A 23,114-nucleotide genomic window follows, 5' to 3' on the forward strand; every position below is an offset into this window, starting at 1 on the left:
AAAAACTGAACTGGCTTTTTTGTTTTGTCTTATATTTCCATCAGACTTATGGTGGGATGTAACTTTACAACTAATCTGTATTTTTATATGCTTATACTGTACAAGCAACTTTCTTTATCTTTTCTTTTTTTAAATGATATTTGATATTTGCCATTGTATAATTTAATAACTCATCACTGCTCAGTGTTTATGAGTAACTGGTTTTATGTCATTAAATTTGAAAATTAATGTAATTATCAGTTACACTTACTGGGGAAAAAATATGTAATTAAATTACAGTAAATTATCGATCAAAATGATGGTGATTAAAGAGGTTACATTCAGATATAATCATTTTATGTAGAATAAAACATTAATTATGTTGCTTTGCATCTTTTTGCTGAATGTTTTCTTTCAGCAGAGTCTACTTTCACACATTTTTCAGCTTTATTACCCAGTTAAAAACATTTGTTAGGAAAGGAGTGCAATAACTTACATTGCTTTGATCAAATAATTAAAATTGTTACATCACTTATTATTTTTTCAGTCATTTTATTTTATTTTCCCATTTTATCATTTAACCTTGAATTTAATAAATTTACTTATTCATGGTATTCAGGTCAGGCTAATATTTTTTTACATGTCTGATATTAATTAAAATTCATGCTGAGTCATTAGTAAAACATGTGATTATTTGGCATAATTTTGCAAATTGAAATAAGCGCTTTGAGAGTGCAGTAGAAGTTTCACTCAGAATAGATAGCACGATGCTATTACCTTTCCAAACTTTCGAGTTTTCTCCTCAAGACATTTCATTTTATTTTGATTTTTGGATGATTGCCTTTAAGAACAGAGTTACTTCACATTATACATAATTTTAACAAATGTGTAGCAACATTCAGTACATGAGTCATACTGACAGCCAGCAGTCAGCCACAGCTTAAAGCATATACTAATTAATGTAATTATCATGGAGGACAAAAAAATGACGCAAGGCATACATAAATATGTATAAAATAATGTATAAATAAATCACTGGACACATACCCTGGGAGATGTATCCACAGCCATAACGAGAGTTGGTTCCAAAGTCAAAGTCAGTGGGGTTTTTGAATTGATTTTTGGTTAGATGCCTGAAGTGAGGTCTGTGCTAATGTAATCTTAAGAGATTTTCACTTGGCTTAAAATATGTTCGTCCATATGGCCTACCCCACTTGTGAATTTTGAAGCTTTTACATATCCTAAAAAAGGAGGTTGCTAACAAGTGGCTAAATGAAACTACAGTGCCATTACTCTGAACACATCTTGCCTCGGTGTTTTGGTGATAAAGTCATGCGACTGCAGTGTCGCTCATGTCTTGCCTAATGTTGGCTTTTTGCTTCTGGCAGTTGCATCAACAAATCCATTAAATCCCACTGGATTCTTGACGAGTGAACCAGGACAGTGTTAACTTCCTGGTTGCCTTCAGAAAATGTCATCACTGCAGCACTCTGTCATTTCTCTCTTTAAACCACAACAATGTTTATCACATTATTACACTCAACAACTGCATCCTTAACATCCTTGATAATTAACTCAGCTTGATCAAGCATGTCAACAGAGTTGTCTTGTTTTCTTCAGCTCAGGAGACGATATCGGTTAACTATTTAATTTTGTCTGGACTATTGTCTCTTCTCTCTCTCTTTTATTCTCTTTTTAACACATCATTATTATGTCTGAGTCAAAAGAGTTCACACAAATTACTCATCAAATCCTCACCAAAACCAACAAAAGAGAGCACAGTTTCTCGTCACTGGCTCCCAATAAATTTCAGAATCGATGTTAAGATATTATTGATAACTATTGAGGCCCACTTTGGACTGGCATATGAGCACATCTGAGATCCTCTGACACCCTACATGCCCGGTCATAATCTGAGGTCTTCAACCGAGGCTCTGCGAGGTATTCCATGATGTAGGCTGCAGGTCCGAGGGGGCTGTGCCTTTTGTGTCAGGAGCCTCTAAGATCCAGAACAATCTCCCCAAGTAGAGCAGACCAGTGAGCCTCTTGTCCTCTTTTTAATCCCTCTCAGTTTATCAATTTATTTATGTCCTGTTTGATTATCGATGTTTCTCTTTTATTTCTTTTTTTTCCTATTCCTGTAAGGAGCATGAATAAACCCAGCATACACAAAAGAAAGAGATGAGAGTACTGTACATACCTGTCTTTATGTGGGCTGTGCTTTATATGGATCCTACAAGTATTCTAATTTCATTTGTCTACAACAGACAAACAGCATAAAGAAACATTCACACAGTAAGTAAATAAGTAAATGGCTATACAAATACATAAACATAATAATAATAAAGAAAAGGCATAACTGTAATATTAAGTGAACTTGATAGACATGTTGCTTGAAGTCATAAGTTATATTTCTGGATGTCTCATCAGCACTCTCGTGTGGTGGTTTCTTTGATGAGTGACTAGATTGTTTTGCTGTATTTTTGTTGTTAAAATATTACGTTTCAACCAAGTACTGTATGGTTATGACACTTTTCTAGCTTGTTAAAAAAAGGACATGCAGTACAAAAAAAAAAAAAAATCTCAAATTTTAGAGGTGCTTCAGCACCCCCCAAATGGGCTAGAAACGCCTATGTAGAGTAGTATTTCTTCCATCCAGCACAAATCCTAAGATGTTCTGCTTTTTATCAAACACACTGCTTTCCACTGCTCCAACATTAATTTGATTTCCAGTCACTACAAACAAGAGTCTCTATATTACTCTATATTGTTACTGTTGCCTCAGGAGAGGAAACCGGTGGCTGTCGCTTGAATCACAAAGCCCAGCTGGTCGATGGATGTCTGCTTCCAGGCTACAGTCTGTTGCTCAGTTAGGAAAAATCATCAGGGAACAAAGCCTCAGAGCTACTTCATTATATAATACAGTATGTACAATTGTTCCCTCTGTTATGCAACAGATAGAGTATCACAGCCCTGCTTGTATTGTACAATGTTTGACCACAAAACAGAAAGCTTTAATCTGTATCAGCTGGATCTGTTTCCATGACTACTGGGTCCATCAATCAGCTTTGTGCCTTTAGATCGCCCCACATCATCAGGATATTCAAATAATTATACATGTCAAATTCAGTATTTCTGTAAATTAAATAGAATCAGCAGATCTATGTATTTGGTCCAAAAGAACAAAACGTGTTGATCTACCTGACAGCTTAAAATAACACAAAAACCTTTACAGATGATTTATTAAAAGGTGTCAGCCCTGCAATAGTTTGGTGACCTGTCCAGGGTGTACCCTGCCTCTCACCCAATGTCAGCTGGGATAGGCTCCAGCCCCCCCAGCAACCCTCAAGAGGATAAGCGGTTAGAAAATGGATGGATAAAACGTGTCAAAATAAAATAAAAATGATCAGTGATTTCACATTTTATCAAGACTCAGGAGGAAAAGCACAGGTGTGCGTCATTCGGTTTTTAGTTTCACCTGGGCCTTTCCTGTCTTGACAATCTTAATCTCAAAAGTTTGTACTCTCAGGACACTTTGGCCTCAAAAACACTGTTTATCTGATTTGAACATTTAACAAATAATTAAATGAACACTTTTGCGACATCAATTTAAATGTTAGGTTTTTCTCTGACCATCACCTTCTCATATCAGGGTTTGCCTGCAATGTACAGTGAAATGACCGTAAACATTACATTTTGTATTTGTATTTGAGAATAACTGTTAGACATTTTTAAACTTTTTTTTTTTCTTTAAAGAGAGACAGAAAAGCCTACATCTGCACTTTTAAATACTTTTATATCAGCTGAGGCCAAGTTGTGATCCAGTCTATAAAACACATTGTCCTGATTTGTTCTGCTCTGTTTTGACCCACATTACAGGAATGACCTGCCAGTTAAACACTGGCCTAAATTCCTCAGTCTCCTCGATCACTGTCTGACACAGAAAACCTCAAACGTCTGTCTCCACTGTGTACATCATTATAAACATCATAAATACTGTACTAATATGTTAACATCAAATTATTTTTTAAAAAGACAATTTTTTTTTAATCCTGCTAGTGGTGTTAATTACTGCAAATTCGATGTATATTCACATATAATTTTATAGAGTTTGATTTATGGTTGAAAAATCTGAAGTTGTGGTTTCACATCTGAACATACAGATCTCTTTACAAAATAACTGATGTTAACATTTAGGGGCATCAGAATATAAAAACCACATATGTAGCTGCTGCTGTCTACTGTCTGGGTAATAATGTTAACATGGCTCTACACTATTCAGGTGTTCCCCTTTAGGCCATGACAGTATGACAGAGCATGCACAATACCAGCACCCTGAGGCAGTGAAATGAAATTCAGCCATCAATAATTCCATTATTTACACCTGTGATTGTTCTACTGTGAAATGTCAAAATGTCTTCTGTGAGCAAAGGCCTGGTGACAGCAGGTTTTAATCCTGTTTATAAAAGGCTGCAGCATATTATTTTCAATATTGATTAGTTCTAGAGAATTTTTCTATTAACCAATTGATTTAGTATATAACCTGTCATAAAAAAACTGGAAAATGTTCATCACATCAGCCTAAACTGATACCTGGTTTGTCCCATCAATGATGTAACACCTAAAGATATTTCTTGATAAATGACAACTTCAGAATATACAAATTATCTGCAGTACAGTGTCTCATTGATTATTCTATCATTCAAAGATTCATATTTAAGACATTTTCAGAAGTGTGCACCTAAACACATTTTCATGACCTCTTCACACTATTTCACAGTATTTAAGATCAGCAACCTTGAACTCATGATTTTGCACACCTTAAGATTATGGCAGGACTCACAGACACCACGGTTAATATCACACACAGAACAGAAACTTTTAAAAAATATCAAACAGGTTTATTTTGTCTTTAAATGTATATACAAAAAAGTTTTAACAAAGTTAAAGGTACACAACCATAACACCTTATTATGAAATATCTGCACAAATCATTGTGTGTCATCAGTCTTGTACTGATATGTCCAAATATTGTCCACTCTTTGTTCTATAGTGCTGTCCAGTACTGGCTGACAAACTCCTCTACTACAGTGCTGGACAGATAACACATGGTTCCACTGTGGAGGAAGATCTCCAGTGGATATCCCAGTGTCGCCCCTCTGAGTCTCCTCTACTTGAACTGATTATCAATGAGGGTGCCCTTCATCTTCGCCTTCTTGGCCTCCAGCTCTGCCAGCTCCTGCAGCCTCCTCTTGCTCATGCCCTTCCTCTCCAGCTGCTTCTCAATCACTTTGGCGTTTTGGGCGTACGAGTCCGCCACCTCCCTGGCCTCGATCTCCTCCTCCTCCTCGTCGATGGTGGACACTGTGACAGAGCTGAACTTGCCCATGTCTTTGGTCCGCTTGGTCATCATCACGCGGACTTTCTTGGGAGCCTCTGGCTGCTTCTGGCTGTACACGCTGGTGTTGCCGAAGCCCTGCCCGAACTTGACCACAGCTCCGTCCACGATGAAGGTGGCCGGGTTGTTCTTCGCCTGGTGCTGGTAGAAGAGCAGCAGGCCGCACTTGCCGCACTTTTTCCGGTACTGCCTTTCGATGCCCTCGGCCCTTTTGATGTACGCGTTTTCGTCCTGCTCCACGTTACAGAACTTGTGGGCATGTTTGGCCGCATCGATCACCCTGGCTCGGTCCCGGGGCCTCATGGGAAGCTTCTCCAGCTGGCAGTCCAATACCAAAACCATCTGACCGCACAGGCAGTAGTACACATGGAGAGGCTTTTCTCCGTCGTCGTACTCCTCTCTGTCCCTGGTGTCCGAGCACACGACACTTCTAGACACCACCTTCGGCATGTTTGGCCCCGAAATGTATTTTATTACCAGTCAAGTCTATTTAAACGCTATTGTTGAGACGCCATAACGACGGAAACTCCTGTTAAACGTTTGTCCGGAACACAAAAACAACGCCACACTTCCTGTGTGCGTCACTGTTACTGTTCCTACCGGAAACCACAGTTTCTCTCTTTAGTTCCGCCGCGTGATAACAGGCCAAAATGAACACATCAGTTTGCGTGGAAATTGTTTGATGGTCAAAAATAAATATCACGGGTCACAAAATGACTGAAAAGATAAGAAAGAAATTATAGGCCAAGACAAAAAAATAAAGCAAAAAAAATACGACTGGCCAGCTTACCTATAGTATGAGCAGGCAGTTCAAAAATGCAACCCATTACTGATTAATGGATAAACCATCATGTTTCGGCTCTAGTCAAAACACGTTGGTTTATCCATTTCAACTCTGGTTGATCCAATAAAAGGATTTTTAACCATAATCAGAGTGCCTCTTGCCTTTTTTTCCAATCGTATCTTATCTTTATCTTTTTCAAATTGCCTTATCCATGAAGTGCATCTGTTTGTTTGGGGGTATTTTTGTTTGTTTTGCAATTAACTACACAGTGTCTTAACCGAGGGCAACACTCCCTATTTTTCTGTTACATAAGATATGCTCAAAATTTAAATTAAAAAAGTGCTTTGCGAAGACAGATAACCACGCACTGCCACCCCAAAATAATCACAGAAATGTAATCATAAATAAAATCGTCATTACCGTATTGGTTCTAGTAGCATGGTGTGCTGCAGATCTGCATGTGGTTTGTTCAAGTGATGTTGCTATACTCCAGCAGAAGCCTTTTGACTGATGTAGGTACAATCAGTGTCAAATACTGTACTCATTACTTTCAAATGTGTTTAAAAAGAATGAACTAGAATGTGACACGAGGGTTAGATTGTCAATTTATGTTGCACTGTGTGTGTCACTTAGACAGTAATAGCTTTCATTGATGGCATAACCTATTTGTTGGTATACTGTCAACACTGGAGGATTTGGTCCTCCCACTCCATAGCTACAGTCTTGATATTTGAAAGTAAGGCCAAAATTGTTTAATCTTTTGTAAAATGCTTACAAATTAAGTCTGAGATGTAAGTCTGATGTATTCTTTCTGGACATGCCTTTGAAGTCCCAGCAAAACTGGCTGTAACAATGCTACTAGCTTTTTGAAATCTGGGTTGGTGCATTCAACCAAAATAATTTATATTAAAAAATAAATAAAAAACCCTTTGTTAGCAGCAACATGCTCCTATAGTTCACTCGAGTCTTATAATTCACCTTGAGAATCAATTTCATTTGATTGTGAAAGAGAACACTGCAGCCTTAAAGAACTTGAGCTTTGCATGTTGCCTCCCTTAAGGGTGTCCTTGGACAGATGACTTTACACTGCAGCAACACAGTTGACCACCACCTCAGCTTGTTTCATACTGAGGCTTGAAACCCTATAGCCTGCACTGTTCCAACAACTTTAAACCAAGACAGCACATCCACATTTAAGGAATCAAGTTTATTTCAACACTGGAGACAAGTACAAAATACATTTACTGAAGACATTAGTCAAAGTATACACAGGCTCCATCACAAGGGCTGAAGAGGCCAATGTCACAGGCGCCTCACTGACAGCAGCTGGTGTCACACGTCTTCCCTTTGCACACGCAGCCAGAGGCACATTTGCTGCAGCCAGATGGGCAGCATGGGCAGCAGCCTGCAAGAACAAACAAGTTAGTGACAGACCAGTGGTAAGGTCATCTAGTCTGGCAGGAGAAAACCCATGACAGCTGCCACCTTAAAAATTCTAGGACATTATATAATCGACTGCAAGTCAGAACATACTTTAGGCAAAAATTAGTAAAACATGCTGACTCTTTGAATGTCCACCTGCCCCAGCTCATTAAGCTAATTAGAGCCAACTGTGCAGTTGCCTACATTTCATGTAAAAGAGAAGATTTTACATACACACTAGGAAAAAGAAACACAGGGAGACAATTTAAACATTTTATACATATGATTAAGAGTGCAGAGAAAGTTTTAACTCATGGGCCCAGTGCATTTAGAGGAAAGGGCAGAAGCTGTAAGCTTTTAGGACATATTGCATCTTAATGGTCACTCTGAATTAGTATCTCCTGAGGTTCAGTATTCATCTGAAGAAAGACTGTTAGTCTCATTCCCAGGTCGTCAAAGACAACGACTTTGGTTTGGTGATTAGACCGAACCACCAAACAAAGTGTCATATTTAACGACCTTGGAGTGAGATTCAATTAACCATCTCTCTCCTGAATTACATGCTGCACCCCGAAATCCCTCATGTAGGCCAATATATAGTGCTCTTCAAAACAAAATCATAGAGAGCTTTATAAAAAATAATATGGTTAACAGAGAAACATCTTATAGGTCAAACAGATGTAAGGATGTCATTTGACTTACTCTTCTTGCAGGTGGTGCAGGAGCAGTTAGTGCACGTGCAGGATCCTCCGCAGGTGCAGGTTCCACCTAGACAACAAAATCAAGCCAGATCAGTTCAACCTTGTCCGCTACTGCTAGCGACACATAGCCTTACAAATACTAGGCTATAACCATGAGAAATTACACCAAACAGAAACGTTAACGAATAACTTACTCTTGGAGCAGTCGCAAGGGTCCATTTTCTCACTTGTTGTTGTTGTTGTTGTTTCTTGTCTTCGGGTGAAGATGCTGTGTCTCTGGTCTGAGCCGAGTCAGTGTTTTGATTTCCAGAGAATGGGCGGCTCTTTTTATAGGGTCCTGAACACAACAGCACCGGGTGCAAACCTGCGCCTGTCACGCTGCACGCAGGCACGTAGTAGACGATTACAAAGAGGTTTGTGCACACGACTTCTCAACCACCCAGGAGCGAGAGCAAAGAGCTGAGAGATTCCCAGGCGAGGACGAATTGACTGGCGTGTTGTCTGAACGTTATGTAAGACCCCCCGAACCCCCTTTCCCCCTCTGGCGACACCAAACCCCGGAATAATTTACGTGTTTACGCGGAGAAAAACACTATTATACACGACAGTATTTAGAACACAGGTTACTACAGTTCATCAACAGACTGTTTAATTTCCAGGTAGTATGTGGGGACATTGAACGATACCTGTGTCTCCATTAGGATATTATAATTTCCTTTTTGCATGTGTGTGTGGTCAGTAGTGAAATTACGGAGCCCTGGGGTGTTATATGGGGTATTTGAGGGAAAACGCCTATTTAATATGTAAACACTAGAAGATCAATAGACTAAGTCATGTGCTCAGTTTGCGCACGGATCTAGTGAATGAAATGTCAAATTTATGTGTAGGAGTGTGTAGTTGAGATGCGTTCACGGGTGCAAAAAAGACTTCCGACGTAGCCCCCCCGAGAAAAGGGGTTTGGTGTGGTGGGCAAAATATTTTAGGCCAATGTAATTAGGTATTTACTCACGAAAATAAAGCCCATAATCGGTATCAAAAATAGGTTATAATAATATTAAAGTCAGCCTGTATGCTGTCCACAAGTGGACAATCTTATTCTTATTCCTACTTGTGTTTATATTGTGTTGTACACGGTAGCATTATACAAATATTTTATATTTCTAACTTTACATACTAGGTTTATACACTGTGTTATAGCATAAGGCACATATTTTTTTTATATTTTTACACACTTCACATACTTAGCACATTATACATAATTTATATTATTTAAATATTTTACATTATAGTGTTAACACTGTAGCACATTGCATGTATTTTATTTTTGTAATTTTACATACTTCGTACTTATACTATATTTCTACAATCAATAAAGCATTTCTGATCCTGATTCTGAATGCCATGTCTAAACTAGAAGATACACAAGTCGTAGGCTAGTTGTTTAAGTGTAATTAATCAGAGGGGATTGTGGGGTTATCTGGCTCACTGTTTGCATGTTACCTGTTGTTTATTTTTATTTTTAAACGAGATTATACAAGGTAATTTTAACATTACAAATTTCTAATACCAGTCTAGTCAGTGTTTTAATATAACTACTACTAAATTACAATAATTACCCTACTTTGTTTAACCTGTTTTCTTTTATTTTGAATTTCTGTTGTATTTCCGGAAACCTTACATCAAAATACAAAATTAAAAAATGTACTGTACGTGTCCTCTTACAATTTACTAATATGAAATCAATCATGTGATCCGTAATTTTATTGTCATGCAGACCATAGTTTTGAGGTTTAGTCATTTTGCTCAATACTGTAATGTCATGGTGACTTTCAAACATTGACAGTCGTGTAGTAGCCTGTTGGCTCAGTGACAGTTTTATTTTCCCATCACATGTAGTGTCCTGTGCTGGTTCTCGGTGTTTTCAGGTCTGTGCACACGGTACAAACACACTGCTGTCTGTTGTGGTTTCTGCAATCCCCGCTTCCCTCCCTACCTCGCGCTGCTATGCACCCGGCCGCTTTACTCAGCGCTCGTGAGCAAACCAAAGTAAATAGGCTATTGTAGTGTGCTGCGTTCATGTAACGTGCGCTGTAGGAACGACCTCACTCACAAGTCAAGTGCACATGACAACTCTTTTACTTGCTGCTCGGGTCCAGAGGACACACAAAAACGTCAGTGACGTTTTTATCAATAAGCATAATCGCAGGTTCATGATGAAACTGAGCAGGAGGTTGAGATGATGAAGACAATCAGGGTACTCCCTTTTGTTTTGAATCCTGTAGAAATAATTAGCACACCCATTTCAGTAAAGAACACCACTGTCATTTTATGAGGATGACTGTATTTTTATTTGTTTGTTAGGCTACGTTTAGCTACCTCACATTTCCACAGGTGGCGACTATTTATGTTAACTATTCTGATGTCGGAGCTTGTGATGGGAACATGAAGGCAGCATTGTCCCTTTTGCGCACTGTCCGGCTGCTCTGAGTGTTTTTCCACAGAAGTGACCGTTATTACATGTCCATGCGTAATGAGTCATTACGGGATAAGGTTTAGAGCTGAGTGCAACTTTTTAGAAACAACTAGAAAATAATCAGATCACAGCCCACATGAGTTCCCAGGGGAAATATAGGCCTCATATGGGCTTTTTTTATTGCATTGTGTATTGTCAATGTTAATGTCTTGTTGAGTGAGTCCAGTAGTGTAATGGAGGGTATACACAGGTATACAGGTTATAGACTACCCACCACTTTTTCTGTCCATTTACAGTATACCCACCTATCAGCCAACAATCCAGTGGAGTATATGAGAGAGTATACTCGCTTCCTCCTCAATAACCTATCCACCTAGTAGTACACCCACCTCATCAATTACCACTACACCACTGAGTGGGTCATAACCACAATAAGCCTTGATCAGACCTGTGCCATTTTTGTTGTGTAAAAGAGGGTGTTTAAACCCCTAGAGCTTTATTCTAAATTATTTTATCACACACAAAAGTGTTTAAATGACACACATATAATTTTTTGTTCACTCTATAGTACAGCCATTAAAGCTGTACCCTTAATATTTCACTCAATTTAAGTTCAGAAACCTTCAATGAAAATAAAGAACATGTGATGCTGTGATGTATCTAGCTTTCAGGATGATAAAGGGGGAAAACAACGACAAAAAAGAGCACCCATGACATGTAAACAGTGTTAGGAACAACAAGTAGCTTACAATTATTATTTATAATAGCCTTGATTTCCCTGTGTGTAGCCCTAACTCAGGTTCAGGTATGTCTGATCACAATCAGAAATGACATGATCACAGATGTGTGATTGTTCACAGATACTTATCTGTGGAGAATTATTTAAACAGGATGTTGGAGAGTACAGGTGAAGTGTTGTAAGTAGGCCTTTAAAAACACTTAAGAGCATTAATGAGCCCCGATTCCTTATTTTATCTGGTCAGACTCAATTTGGATTCTGGCTTAGTAACACAAAAGTATTCATTTGTTTTTCATCCTTTGTTTATGAATCCCATGTCAGTGGTTGATAATACAGGAGGGCACTGCACAGGGCATGGAGAGGTGCTGTTTGTGTCAGACAGCTCTAGAGGGAGACATCCACACATTTATATATAATGAGGGAGCGCTTTCCTTGTGGGCACCCAATAAAATTTCCTCATCAGGTATTTGAGCCATTTGTCTTACAAGTGCATATTTTAAAAAAAAAGTGATCTACATTTTAATTTGTTTTCCAACATCTGCAACAGAGCCCCCAGCCATTTTACCTATGAAACAGCTAAGCTATGAGTGGAAGCAATCAGTGTGTACACATGAGTTAACCTTCTATCTTACTGTAATATTTGAATGGAAAAGTAATGGATAGCAACCACTTATGTACAAGCAAGACATGTAGTACAAAACCTAACAAAACATAACCAAAACATTATTACAGTAGGCTATATCCTCACCTGTTAACAATTAAGAAAACAATACAGTACATTAGAGATACTTGTGTTGATTAAAGTGATAATGGAGTAAAATAATAACAGCTACAGAAAAAATAAATTGGAAGAGGAGCTCTGCAATAAAACAATCACCATCTTGTTCAGATTCTCTGTGCAGGCCTCTGGATCACACATGTGACAGTATACATGTTCGTGTATTTTCCTTTAACTTATTTCAATTTATTTTTAATAATGTTGAGATTTGGACTGCTGGTTGGCCAAAACAAACTTTGTGAAGGTGTCATTTTGGGCTCTGGGTAATCAAGACGGCATTTCTTACTATTTTCAAAAATGTTTATAGACCAAACAATCAGTCGATTAATGGAGAAAATAATGAGCAGATTAATCCATAATAGAAATAAACATTAGTTGCAGTCCCATATAAAACAGTTTAAAAAATAGCTTCACTTCAACCAGCAACAGTAGGCTAATATCCTGCTTTTACATTAATGCATGAGTAATAATAAGCTAATGATATAATAGTACAACAGCCAGGGGACATTTCTCTGCATTAAATACTTTTACTTTTAGTACTTTGAGTAGATTTTCTTATCAAATATACTTTTACACATAGACACATTTTTCAGTGCAGGACTTCTACTTGTGACAGAGTATATTTTTGGTGCAGTGTCAATAATATTACTTAAATAAAGGATGTGAATACTTCCTCCAGCACTGGTGTGTGTGTGGTGTTTGTGTGCTGTGTGTGTGTAAAGGGCACAGTTCAGAGGGGAATTTGATCCTAAAGCCCAGCATGAGACAGGGCACATGCACTGCAAAAAAGATGACATGCTTGCCCTCTCAAATGATTTTATGTTGTAGGTAATGCAAGGTTTGATTGCCGTGGTGTCATTTCTGATTACTTAAGAATGTGAATATAAATGCATAATAAGAATAAAGACATCAGATGGTTTTACATGCTTCATATATCTAATCTAATATGTATGTCACATTATGATGACGCACATTCCACTGCTTGGAATCACAGAAACTATTAATAATTAGTTAATATTTAAAATCTTTAGCGAGTTTAGAAAGATTAAGTCACTCAAACTCATAAAAGCGCAGATCTGACTAGAAGATCAAGTCTTGCTGTCACTGAGCTGCTCGTTATTTGCTGAGCGTGCTGGGATCTTATTCCACCAGGACGGATACGTCTGTGTTTTTCCTGGACCCCTCACCCCTACACCCTGATACCTACTGCCTCAAAAAAAAAAAAAAAGTAGAAGAAGAAGCCAAGAGGAGTGTCCCTCTGAATCTTGACCAGCTTCTAGGAAAAATAGTTCTCCCTGGAATGCATGGCAAACTCATCTCAGCAGCGTGCGGTTCATGCTCCACTAAACTACTTGCTGCATTAAGTCACATGATTTCTTTTACAAATCATATACTGGTGGATATGCTGTGTGGGGAGGAGGGAGGACTCGTGCACTCAATACTTAGATTCACACACTAGCAGGTAAGTTCAGCTGCAATGACCAAGTGAGAAGCAGGCTCTTTTGAAAATCCTGACAAAATAATCCTTGAAAAGCATTAAACAGCTTTTTGGAATTTGACAACAGAGACTAACACTGAAATACTTTCTGTTTAACAAATTCGACAAGAAGATGATAATTCTTTTAGGGGGTGTAATAGATTTTATTTTGAGTGAAGGTTACTGTCCTGCATAATCATTGTTATGCTGCCTCTACTGTTTCCAATTTATACCAGTTACATATAGGCTTTGTAAAACAGTGCATGCTGCGGAGTATTCTGGGCTCATACATCTGGGTTAAACAAAATTAAGTTATCCTGTAACTGAAGCATACATGTTGAGGTGAAGAGCCTGGCAAACACAGTTAATAAAATGGGATTTAAACTATTATAAAGAATATAAAAAGGTCAAGCTGAAACATTTCTAGAACTAAATCACTTGGGCGACCTGCTGAGAGAGAAGACATATCCGGCATGGGACTCTTTAATGGCAATTTGGGACAGAATTGTTTTTTGCGAGCAGATCCCTCTGTTCACTCACTGCATGAACTCCACATATGTGGCTGCTTAACTACTAACTCTATTATTTTAGGCTTAGCTGTTTACACACTAATTAGCACCATGTGGTAACACCAAACAGAGGTGTAGAGGAATGACTGATGAGGAGTCAGCTGGGTCTGAGAGGCATTCATCAATCATGTTAAACACAGAGCACATCAGACGGAGCTTTTGATCACCATAGGAACAAGCTCAGGACTTTGGTCTAATCATCAGCAGCCAGGGTGAAGGGGTGCTGGTGTCATTCGCAACACCAGTCCAGTAAACAAATCTTCACTCTAACAAGTACAGTTGTATTGACAAGAGGTGTCAGAGAAGGGGACACTGGAGCATCGTGAACTATTATGGCGTGTTTATAGTGGCTTGCATTGGCACATTAACCATTTGTTTTTAAAAAAAAAAAAAAAAAAGGTTCAAATAGGAGATTTTTTTAAAGGTTGGTCATGGATACAGTTTGGAGTGTTCAAAAAGATTTAGACTGATCAAATCTAACACACAATGCTAACTACCTTGTGCATTATGTTTTCTACAGAATTTTAACCAGTTCTTTTACCTCAGAGTGCAGTTGGTTTGTTGTCTTTCATCTTAAGAGGCTGCGTCATGGTGGTTAAGGACAAGATTGATCATAGTGTACATTTATCTCTCTTCACAGACTGTGCCATGGATCATGTGCTGAACATTGCCGACAATTACATCTTCACTCCGTATGTTTACCCGGCCACATGGCCCGAGGACTGGGCTCTGCGTCAGATAATCAGCCTGTGGGTAGTGACCAACTTGGGAGCAGTGCTCATTTATCTGGGCTTTGGTGCTCTTAGTTTCTATTACGTTTTTGACCATAAGCTCATGAAACATCCACATTTTCTTAAGGTAAGCTGTTGAATGGGTTCAATGCCAAATAATTGACTGGGGTGTAAGCTATTTGTGACTGGCACTGTCACATCTGACTTTCCAAAGCAGACTTCTCCCAAAACCTAACTTTGTGTCTTTGATCCACTGACAGGACCAGGTCAGAAAAGAGATTAAACTAGCAACAGCCTCCATCTTCTGGATGAGCTTCCCCACAGTGGCCCTTTTCTTCTGGGAGGTCAGGGGATATAGCAAACTTTATGACAACATCAGTGAATCTTGTCTAGGTGAGACAACCCTTACCTGAAACATAATTTCATTTACTGAGCAGATGTTAGCTGATAATAGCCACCAATCAAAGATTTCAATAATAAGTCCAAATGAGACCCATTAGCCTACTGGTTTGTTTCTGTTTCAGGCTGGCCGGGGATGTTCCTGAGCATTGCTGGTTTCTTGTTCTTTACTGACATGTGTATCTACTGGATACACCGTTTCCTGCACCACAAAAGAATTTACAAGGTGAGCTGGAGCATGTTTATGGCAAGTTTGGAGCTGCTCTACACAAAGATTTTCTATAAACAATGAACCAAATGACAGTGTAATAAGAGAGGGGTCACTCATAGTTATGAACCCAGTGAGAATGATCACCTAAATCTGCAGTTCACCTCAACTCTGCAGAGCATTTTAGCGTTTTTCAGCTCATTGTTTGAGTCTCACCGCTGTCATGAACCTGTTTTCAGTAGCAGGCAGCTGTTTCTAACAAAAAAAACTCTGATAAACCCACTTTACATCACTTGCTCAGAAGCAAACAACTGACAAAGCAGCTGGTCAAAAACGTGGAACATTTAGCAGCTAAGGAGCCAGATATTTTGTTCAGTAGTTGGTGGAGACCAAAAATATGACACAAATATGACTCTATGACTGAGTACAACACTGTTTGCTAACATGTTACACTTAATAGAGTGATAATATGTAGTGTTAACAGCTTGTTGCACTGCCCACACATGGCCAAAAAATAAATGAGCATTCACTGGGTAGGTCAAGAAAAGTAATGCTGTATATGGCCTACTTGGTGTTGGAGATGAATGTGAAAATATGTCATAGTTTATTTTTAGCAAATCAGGGCTCAACAGCTGATCTAGAACTCGATATACAATCCAACTGCCAGAATAAATGTTGGCATTGTACGTTTCTGCAAACCACGGATACATATCAGTATTTAGCAGCAGATACATTGAGATGTTATGTTTCTACACTGATTAACCCAGTTTTGGTGGCACAATCTTAAAAAAACACCACTTCTGTTTCTTGTTGGTCTTGAACAGTGGTCTCACCAAAGTGTCACACCACCCACTATCCCCTCCACCTCCCAATGAAAAGTCAGCTCATATACATGTAATCAGAACTACATCACTTTAGAAATGTTAATATGGTGCATATGAAATGTACAAATGTTACATATCCATGGTTTGAAGAAACACATGATGCCGACATTTTCCTCTAGCAACTGGGCTGCAACATATGAAATCAGTGACTATACTTTTTGATCATGTTGGATTGGTCCCTTAGTTTGTTTGGGATTTATAAAAGTTAGAGAACAGGCTACATATTTTCCATCTGATATTTTTTTTTTTTGTTTGTTTGTTTTTTGTCTTGCTTCCTGATTCTGGCTGAAATGCACAACAGAGCTTTGTGTACCTCGTCTGCCTGGTGTATTTCTCACTACAACAGTCCTAATATTCAGACCATGTGTGTTTCTCCCCCTCAGCACTTACATAAGCAGCACCATATATTCAAGATCCCTACGCCTTTTGCCAGCCATGCCTTCCACCCACTTGACGGCTTCCTGCAGAGCTTACCCTATCACGTCTACCCATTCATCTTCCCCCTTCACAAGGTGGTAGTCTACTTGTCTCTCTTTACTAAACATTCTGATCGTAGGTCTGAGGAGTAACAAATACACAAGCTTCACTGCATATTTCATGATGCTATTTTTGTCAAAACTTAAATTTAATTAGTTCAGATTCAGCTGCATGTGGACGAATTTTGATGGTGTTTGCTTGAGAAGTAGTGTAAAAGAAAAAAAAAAAGCAGTTAATTCCAAAAAGTACATTATCAGCATGATGTTAACTCTGTTACTTAGTTAAATGTTTTTAAATGACATTTGGGATATTTTCATTACAGGTGGTCTACCTCTCACTCTTTGTATTTGTCAACATCTGGACCATATCCATACACGATGGAGACTACCGCATCCCTGGCCCCCTGATATTTCTGATCAATGGTGCTGCTCACCATGTAGACCATCATCTCTTCTTCAACTACAACTACGGACAATACTTCACGCTCTGGGATCGACTAGGGGGCTCCTACAGACACCCCTCAGCCCTGCTGGGAAAGGGGCCACATGACCACATTCGCAAGCTAATGGCAGAGGGTGCACACACACAGTGATGATGGAGCTGCTGTCAGGATTTTCTTCACTGGTTTAAACCTCTCAGGGAGGTTCCTAATGCTCAGCCTAGGTCATGACTCAAGAGACAACTGCATCAGATGCAAAACAAACAATCAGGGGGCGTCGGTGGCTTAGTAGTAGAGCAGGCACCCCATGTACAAGGCTGTTGCCGCAGCGGCCCGGGCTGACTCCAGCCTGGGGCCTTTTGCTGCATGTCACTCCCTCTCCCTCTCCCCCTTTCACGCTCATCTGTCCAATCGATTAAAGGCTTAAAAATGCCCCCCAAAAAAATATCTTTAAAACAAGCAATCAGGAGCAAGAATGAGAAAACAGAGACGTGGATTGTTTTCCATATAAAGCATCTCCCAATATTGTACAATACAACAGCACCACAACCCTCCAAAATGACCATAAAGTTGAATCAGTACCTCAATATAACAGTTTAACCTTCATGAAAGTTGTTTTTATGGCAGGGTTGTTTTTCCAGTATGTCATTAGCTTTGACCATCCCTTTGATCAAAAATAATTCACACTGCATATGTTAGAGTCTTCTGCAAGACCTTGTATAAAAATGACAGGGAGCAGATTTTACATATTAGGTGCTATTCCTTTGATATTTGAGCTCAAATGAGCTGTTATAAGTAACTGATCAAGATTATAGAACACTTTGTGGGTCTGAGATAACTGTGAGAAAATAGTTGAACTTTTAAGGACTTTGGTCTGATGATGTTTGTCATCCAAGACTGTATTCATCGAACTGCCAACATGATGACAACTTCATAATATGAGGCCAGTGTTTCTATGCATTTTGGTAAGAGTGATGGAGCATTGACAGACACATTTTTTACTAAGCAAAGACTACTTTACAAAGAGCACACACCATATCTGTGTGAGTGTTCACTGTCCTCACTCTCTGGATTTGACACAAATTTGAAAAAAAACAAAGCATTACATGCAAAAGAGGCAGAACAACTGAATGCAAGTCTTTTTTCATTTATGTTATCACAAAATTGTTATTTTATATTAATGTTTACAAAGACTACAATATAAACCCAATACCAATGCAAAATAAATGTTTGCACTATGTCTGCTTAGCTGGAAATTTCTTAAATACAACAAAATGCAACAAGATGTTGAATTGCATGTGTCTGAATCCAGTGTCCATATGTGTGTGTTTCTGTCCTACAGTCTGATCCCAGATTAGCCTTTCAGCTTCCAGTGCTCGGTGTGTTTTCATGCAGGCTCTGCAGGGCAAGGTCTGTCCACTTCATCTCTTGTTCTTTCACAGACTCTGTGGAGCCTCCGTTGTCCTGCTCAGCTTCAGGCAATTCACTCTGACAGACAAGAGGGGAGACAAGATGCCATGAATATGTGGAGCAGTTCACTCTACTTTATGTCAAAAACATGATGGTGCCAGGATAAAAACTGAGTATCTGAGGGAGGCAACAGATTAACCTAAACTAAAATAAACAGGGATATTTTTCTGACAGATGTTTAGACAGGAGTTTATGGTTGTTCACTACTGACACAGCTACTAAGAATGTAAGGCCAGAATCACAGATGTCATACATGTTTTGAGCCTGTTAGAGGACTACTGTCACTGGATTTGAGCAAGAATGTCGATCTTCATTTTCTCACCATCGTCAAAGCTGCTTGCTGTCAGTTCTGGAAGTTTGGGTTCCTTCCATACCAACTGAGAGCAGATCAAATTGAAATGGATTTCACCTGAGATGAAGTGTCACTCAATTTGAACCTACATTAACTCAAGGCTGCTTCCTAGCATGCTCCATCAGATTTGTCATTTGTCTAACATTCTGGACTGTGTCCTGTTTAAGGCCAAAAATAGTGTCCTCTCATGGCCTCCGTTGCACAGCAATTGTCTCTGTATCTGTTATTCACACACAGATAACAGGTTAGGTTTGTTTTGTGCTCATGAAACAGTACTGTCATTAATTAACTTCTATATAGGATTAATTAACAGCAGTCACGTTAAAAAATATCCTCCTACATAAAAACCATAACTTTGTTCAAAATGACGATGACAAACTTCTGCACCGGATGGAAAACAGTGTGTTAAAGGCTGCTGCTAATGCTAACATTTACCAAAGGGATGGTGACATCTTCATACGGCAGCCTGTCTTCCCTCCAGGCGTCATCGGTGAGGTCCAGGACTCTCCCGTCTCTTTGGATTTCACTGTCCATCCTCTGAGCAGGGCTCCAGATCTAACACCTCAGATCTTCTCCTCTCACCGAGTTTAGCCTGAAGCTAACTGCAATACTTAGCTAACAGTCAAAAGCCAGTTAGCCTACCAAAATATACAAACAGTGACACACAGTTAAGCAAAGTCGGTGAACAACGTGGCTGAAGTTTGGCTGTGTTCAGTTTGGGGTTTTTAGACGTCTGAGCAAAGCAGATGCGCTAATTGTACGTAAACCTCTAGACGCTCAGTGATGACGTCACAAACGATGCCTTCCCGTGCTGAGGAAAATACTTTATTAGCTACAAATCCAAATTAATAATAATACTTACAGCAACCGGAATAAGAAGAAGAAGAAGAAGAAGAAGAAGAAGAATATGAGATAATAATAATAACGTCGGTTTTATGCCGGTTTTAACCACTGTTCAAAAGGCACCATGAAGTTAATGTATTCTGTATTTTATATAACAGTCAGATTATGTGGTTAAAAGATCAGGGTACATCTAGTAAACGGGCTTTGGTTAGGATCATTTAATCAGACTATTTCCGGTGCCGGTCTACTTAATGTTTTGAAGTTTCTATGGTAACCAGACGTCTCATCTTGGAGCTGTGCTCCCGCTAACTCAACACATCACAAATTGTTCTGTTGTTTTACTGCATTTCAAGGTAACTATATTATATTATTATTATATTATAAGTTAACTGTATTATATTTATGTTACAACTGTGAACAGCAGCGTTTCCATGGGCTAAATATTAATGTAGGCCTAAGTGTTATGAATTAACCGTTAACTAACGTTATTGTAGCATCTGAACTTGTCATTTTAGCTAAGTTAGAGTAATCTCCCTGCAGCGTTAGATGAGACGAAGTTTTCTTTAAGAGTGCATTAATATAGCTAGGGTGAAGTCAGGCAATTTGATACACTTCATGGAAGATTATCAAGAAAACCACCTAAAACTCCGAAGACTACCCCGAGTGTTACTTTACAACTTGTTATGGTACTCTGAAAGGCTGTATTACAAAATTTGCTGCTACACATCAAGGACCTCTACCTCACTATGATGACATGTTCAGGTAAAATGGGACAGCTGGTAAGTTCCAATGAAACAGTCATGTTTATTTGTTTTTAAGTGGTTAAATCTATTTATCAGTTCAGTCATATTATCATTGTAACTGTTAATGTAACCTGTGGTTATCCATTAAAAAAAGATAGTTCAACTTTTCTGCCATACTTTCTCTGTTCTTTTGCTGCCTCTTTCCTTCGTACCATATTGTCTATAATGGACATGCAAGTGTGTGTCAAGTAGGGTTAATTCTGGACTATTGTGGCTGATATTTACATACTTTATTAATCCCAATATGGACTCACTGCATCATCTTTATTATTTTTTTTAGTGACAAAATGACTAGAAATGCCTGTAATATGACAGGGTAGTATACGTCACAGTTTTATGGCTCCTGATAGCTAAAAAACATGCTGGTTTCACTTCAGCGAAACGGCAGAGTTTAGCATAATATTTTTTCCCATGTTACCTGAATGCATTGAGTATCCACTCAAAGCCATTTTCCAGTAAAAGTGTTTTATGAAAATATTTTGATTATAGGTCAAACAGTTTGGGGTAGCAGTAGCTCAGTCATAGGGACTTGGCTTGGGAACCAGAGGGTTACCAGTTAAAGTCCCCATCCAGACCAAATATAGGGTGTGGACTGGTGGCTGGAGAAGTGCCAGTTTGCCTCCTTGGCACTGCTGAGGTGCCCTTGAGCAAGGCACCAAACCCCCAACTGCACGGGGCACCTGTCCATGGGCAGCCCACTCGCTCTGACATTGCTCTTTTTAATACATAGGTATTTAGTAGGTGTAGGTGTCAGTATTTCGGGCCTGTGTGTATATGACAACAGAGTAAAAAGAAAAAACAACTTGAATTTCCCCTAGGGGATTAATAAAGTATACCGTCTTTGTCTTAATTCTTAATAAAATGCAGCATCCTACAACATTTTTTGTTGTTATACCCTTATTTTTTTTTTAGCTGCAGCACTGTGATTACCAAAAAGAGAAAATCAACATGCCACGTGCAAGTTCTGGCAGCAGTAATTTTTTTGACTCTTTGCTCTGCCCACATCTCAGACAGATAAAAATGATTGCTTCATTGCTTCAATGGACATTTGTAAAAACAATGCAACCCCATGTTCAGTGCCTGGCTGCTAATACATAAAGAGCCCAAGATGTTAAACCTAATTTGTCCCATTTTACTTGATGTCTGAAATTACCTGACTTCACCCTACTCAATAAGAAAAATCAGCTTTAAGTATATATTGCAATTCTATTTGAAACTATCCAAAGATAGTTGCATCAAAGATAGCTGGGAAGCTCTCATTTGGCCTGTATGATGTTAATGTTGCCAATGGGTAAACAAAATAGGAAAGAATTCCTGCACCAGCCAGTTTTATTGTAGACATTTATTTAAAATAAGCCTGATTGTGTGTAACTTTGGTTTGTGAATTCTGATACCAGTTTCTATTTGCAGGCACTGCAGTGATGGCATCCTCTCAAGAACATCAGGTAGAAACTACAAAACCATGTGCCAACCCTGGAAACCCAGTTTTCTCCTGCATGATGACTCCAGCAGTTAAAGATGCAGTGCCAGTGCTGTGGGCAAAGCCTCAGAATCCATTGTACAGGACCACCTCCCGTGATTACGGTCTTCGCCCTCCAACCTTTGAAAGCTCACCGTGTACTTTCCACCCTAAATCACAAAGATTCACTGAGGAACTCAGCAAGAGTGGGATGTATCGTGACAACTCCTTAAACACCGCCTTAGACCGAAGCAAGGTGTATGACTGTCCCAATTTGCAGCACACCATCTAAGTGCTTGACTGAAGAATACCTGTGCACCACATGCACAACTATCCTCTTTGATAATAAACTAAGATCCTTTTGTTACAACATTGTGTTAACTGCTCAGAGCCTGTGAGGTGATTCATTGTTTAATCTTTAAGAGAAGTTATTTGTTTTGGGCATATGCTTATTGTGAACGCTCACTTAGTAAAAATGTACCACAGACTGAAACTTGAACCTGGGCCTACCTACCTACAGTTCCTCTCTGTTGTATTCAGTTGTCCCATTAAATTTCCTCTGAAAGGGAAGCACCACCTAAATTAACATTTCCAATATGTTATTTGCATTGCCTTGAAAAGGTCAATCAATATTTGGAAGACGAGCTACTCTTTCTCAAAGCCAGAAACCAGCAAAGTCTCAAACTTGTGATGTCATCAAGTATAAAGTCTGAAACTGCTCCACAGACA

General features: G+C 39.0%; 4 protein-coding genes across 5 annotated transcripts; 1 reads left to right on the plus strand and 3 right to left on the minus strand.

Annotated features, from left to right (window-relative positions):
• Positions 1-4,858: 4,858 nt before the first annotated feature.
• steep1 (STING1 ER exit protein 1) lies at positions 4,859-5,966 on the minus strand. The gene has a single exon (XM_050073326.1). It carries the CDS (start codon positions 5,825-5,827, stop codon positions 5,150-5,152), a length of 678 nt encoding a protein of 225 aa, XP_049929283.1. The 5' UTR covers positions 5,828-5,966; the 3' UTR covers positions 4,859-5,149.
• A 1,387-nt stretch (positions 5,967-7,353) lies between these two features.
• On the minus strand, positions 7,354-8,638 carry mt2 (metallothionein 2). The gene is made up of 3 exons (XM_050073327.1): positions 8,479-8,638; positions 8,286-8,351; positions 7,354-7,566 (listed from the first exon to the last, which is right to left on the minus strand). The coding sequence occupies exons 1-3, from the start codon at positions 8,501-8,503 to the stop codon at positions 7,475-7,477; spliced, it is 183 nt and encodes a 60-aa protein (XP_049929284.1). The 5' UTR covers positions 8,504-8,638; the 3' UTR covers positions 7,354-7,474.
• A 4,885-nt stretch (positions 8,639-13,523) lies between these two features.
• Positions 13,524-17,805, plus strand: LOC126408371 (lathosterol oxidase-like). 2 transcript variants are annotated; one of them, XM_050073888.1, is made up of 6 exons: positions 13,524-13,736; positions 14,961-15,178; positions 15,312-15,444; positions 15,576-15,676; positions 16,926-17,054; positions 17,342-17,805. In XM_050073888.1, the coding sequence occupies exons 2-6, from the start codon at positions 14,969-14,971 to the stop codon at positions 17,609-17,611; spliced, it is 843 nt and encodes a 280-aa protein (XP_049929845.1). In that variant the 5' UTR covers positions 13,524-13,736; positions 14,961-14,968; the 3' UTR covers positions 17,612-17,805. The 2 variants fall into 2 exon arrangements, with proteins under 2 accessions (XP_049929845.1, XP_049929844.1); XM_050073887.1 differs by lacking the exon at positions 13,524-13,736 and having other exon boundaries at positions 13,910-15,178.
• Positions 17,806-18,589: 784 nt separating this feature from the next.
• anapc13 (anaphase promoting complex subunit 13) lies at positions 18,590-20,013 on the minus strand. The gene is made up of 2 exons (XM_050073889.1): positions 19,716-20,013; positions 18,590-18,946 (listed from the first exon to the last, which is right to left on the minus strand). Exons 1-2 carry the CDS (start codon positions 19,812-19,814, stop codon positions 18,821-18,823), a joined length of 225 nt encoding a protein of 74 aa, XP_049929846.1. The 5' UTR covers positions 19,815-20,013; the 3' UTR covers positions 18,590-18,820.
• Between the last annotated feature and the right edge of the window lie 3,101 nt (positions 20,014-23,114).

The sequence above is a fragment of the Epinephelus moara genome, chromosome 20 (assembly GCF_006386435.1).
Source record: "Epinephelus moara isolate mb chromosome 20, YSFRI_EMoa_1.0, whole genome shotgun sequence".
NCBI lineage: Eukaryota > Metazoa > Chordata > Actinopteri > Perciformes > Serranidae > Epinephelus > Epinephelus moara.

Excerpts from the sequence above, each read along its gene's own strand:
- mt2 (XM_050073327.1), bottom strand. The coding sequence starts at position 8,503 with ATGGACCCTTGCGACTGCTCCAAGA. Across the intron at positions 8,352-8,478 it reads CCCTTGCGACTGCTCCAAGA|GTGGAACCTGCACCTGCGGA; the intron begins GTAAGTTATTCG and ends TTTGTTGTCTAG. Across the intron at positions 7,567-8,285 it reads CTGCACCACCTGCAAGAAGA|GCTGCTGCCCATGCTGCCCA; the intron begins GTAAGTCAAATG and ends TTGTTCTTGCAG.
- steep1 (XM_050073326.1), bottom strand. The coding sequence starts at position 5,827 with ATGCCGAAGGTGGTGTCTAGAAGTGTCGTGTGCTCGGACACCAGGGAC.
- anapc13 (XM_050073889.1), bottom strand. The coding sequence starts at position 19,814 with ATGGACAGTGAAATCCAAAGAGACGGGAGAGTCCTGGACCTCACCGAT. Across the intron at positions 18,947-19,715 it reads AAGATGTCACCATCCCTTTG|AGTGAATTGCCTGAAGCTGA; the intron begins GTAAATGTTAGC and ends CTTGTCTGTCAG.
- LOC126408371 (XM_050073887.1), top strand. The coding sequence starts at position 14,909 with ATGGTGGTTAAGGACAAGATTGATCATAGTGTACATTTATCTCTCTTC. Across the intron at positions 15,445-15,575 it reads CATCAGTGAATCTTGTCTAG|GCTGGCCGGGGATGTTCCTG; the intron begins GTGAGACAACCC and ends TTTCTGTTTCAG. Across the intron at positions 17,055-17,341 it reads TCATCTTCCCCCTTCACAAG|GTGGTCTACCTCTCACTCTT; the intron begins GTGGTAGTCTAC and ends TTTTCATTACAG.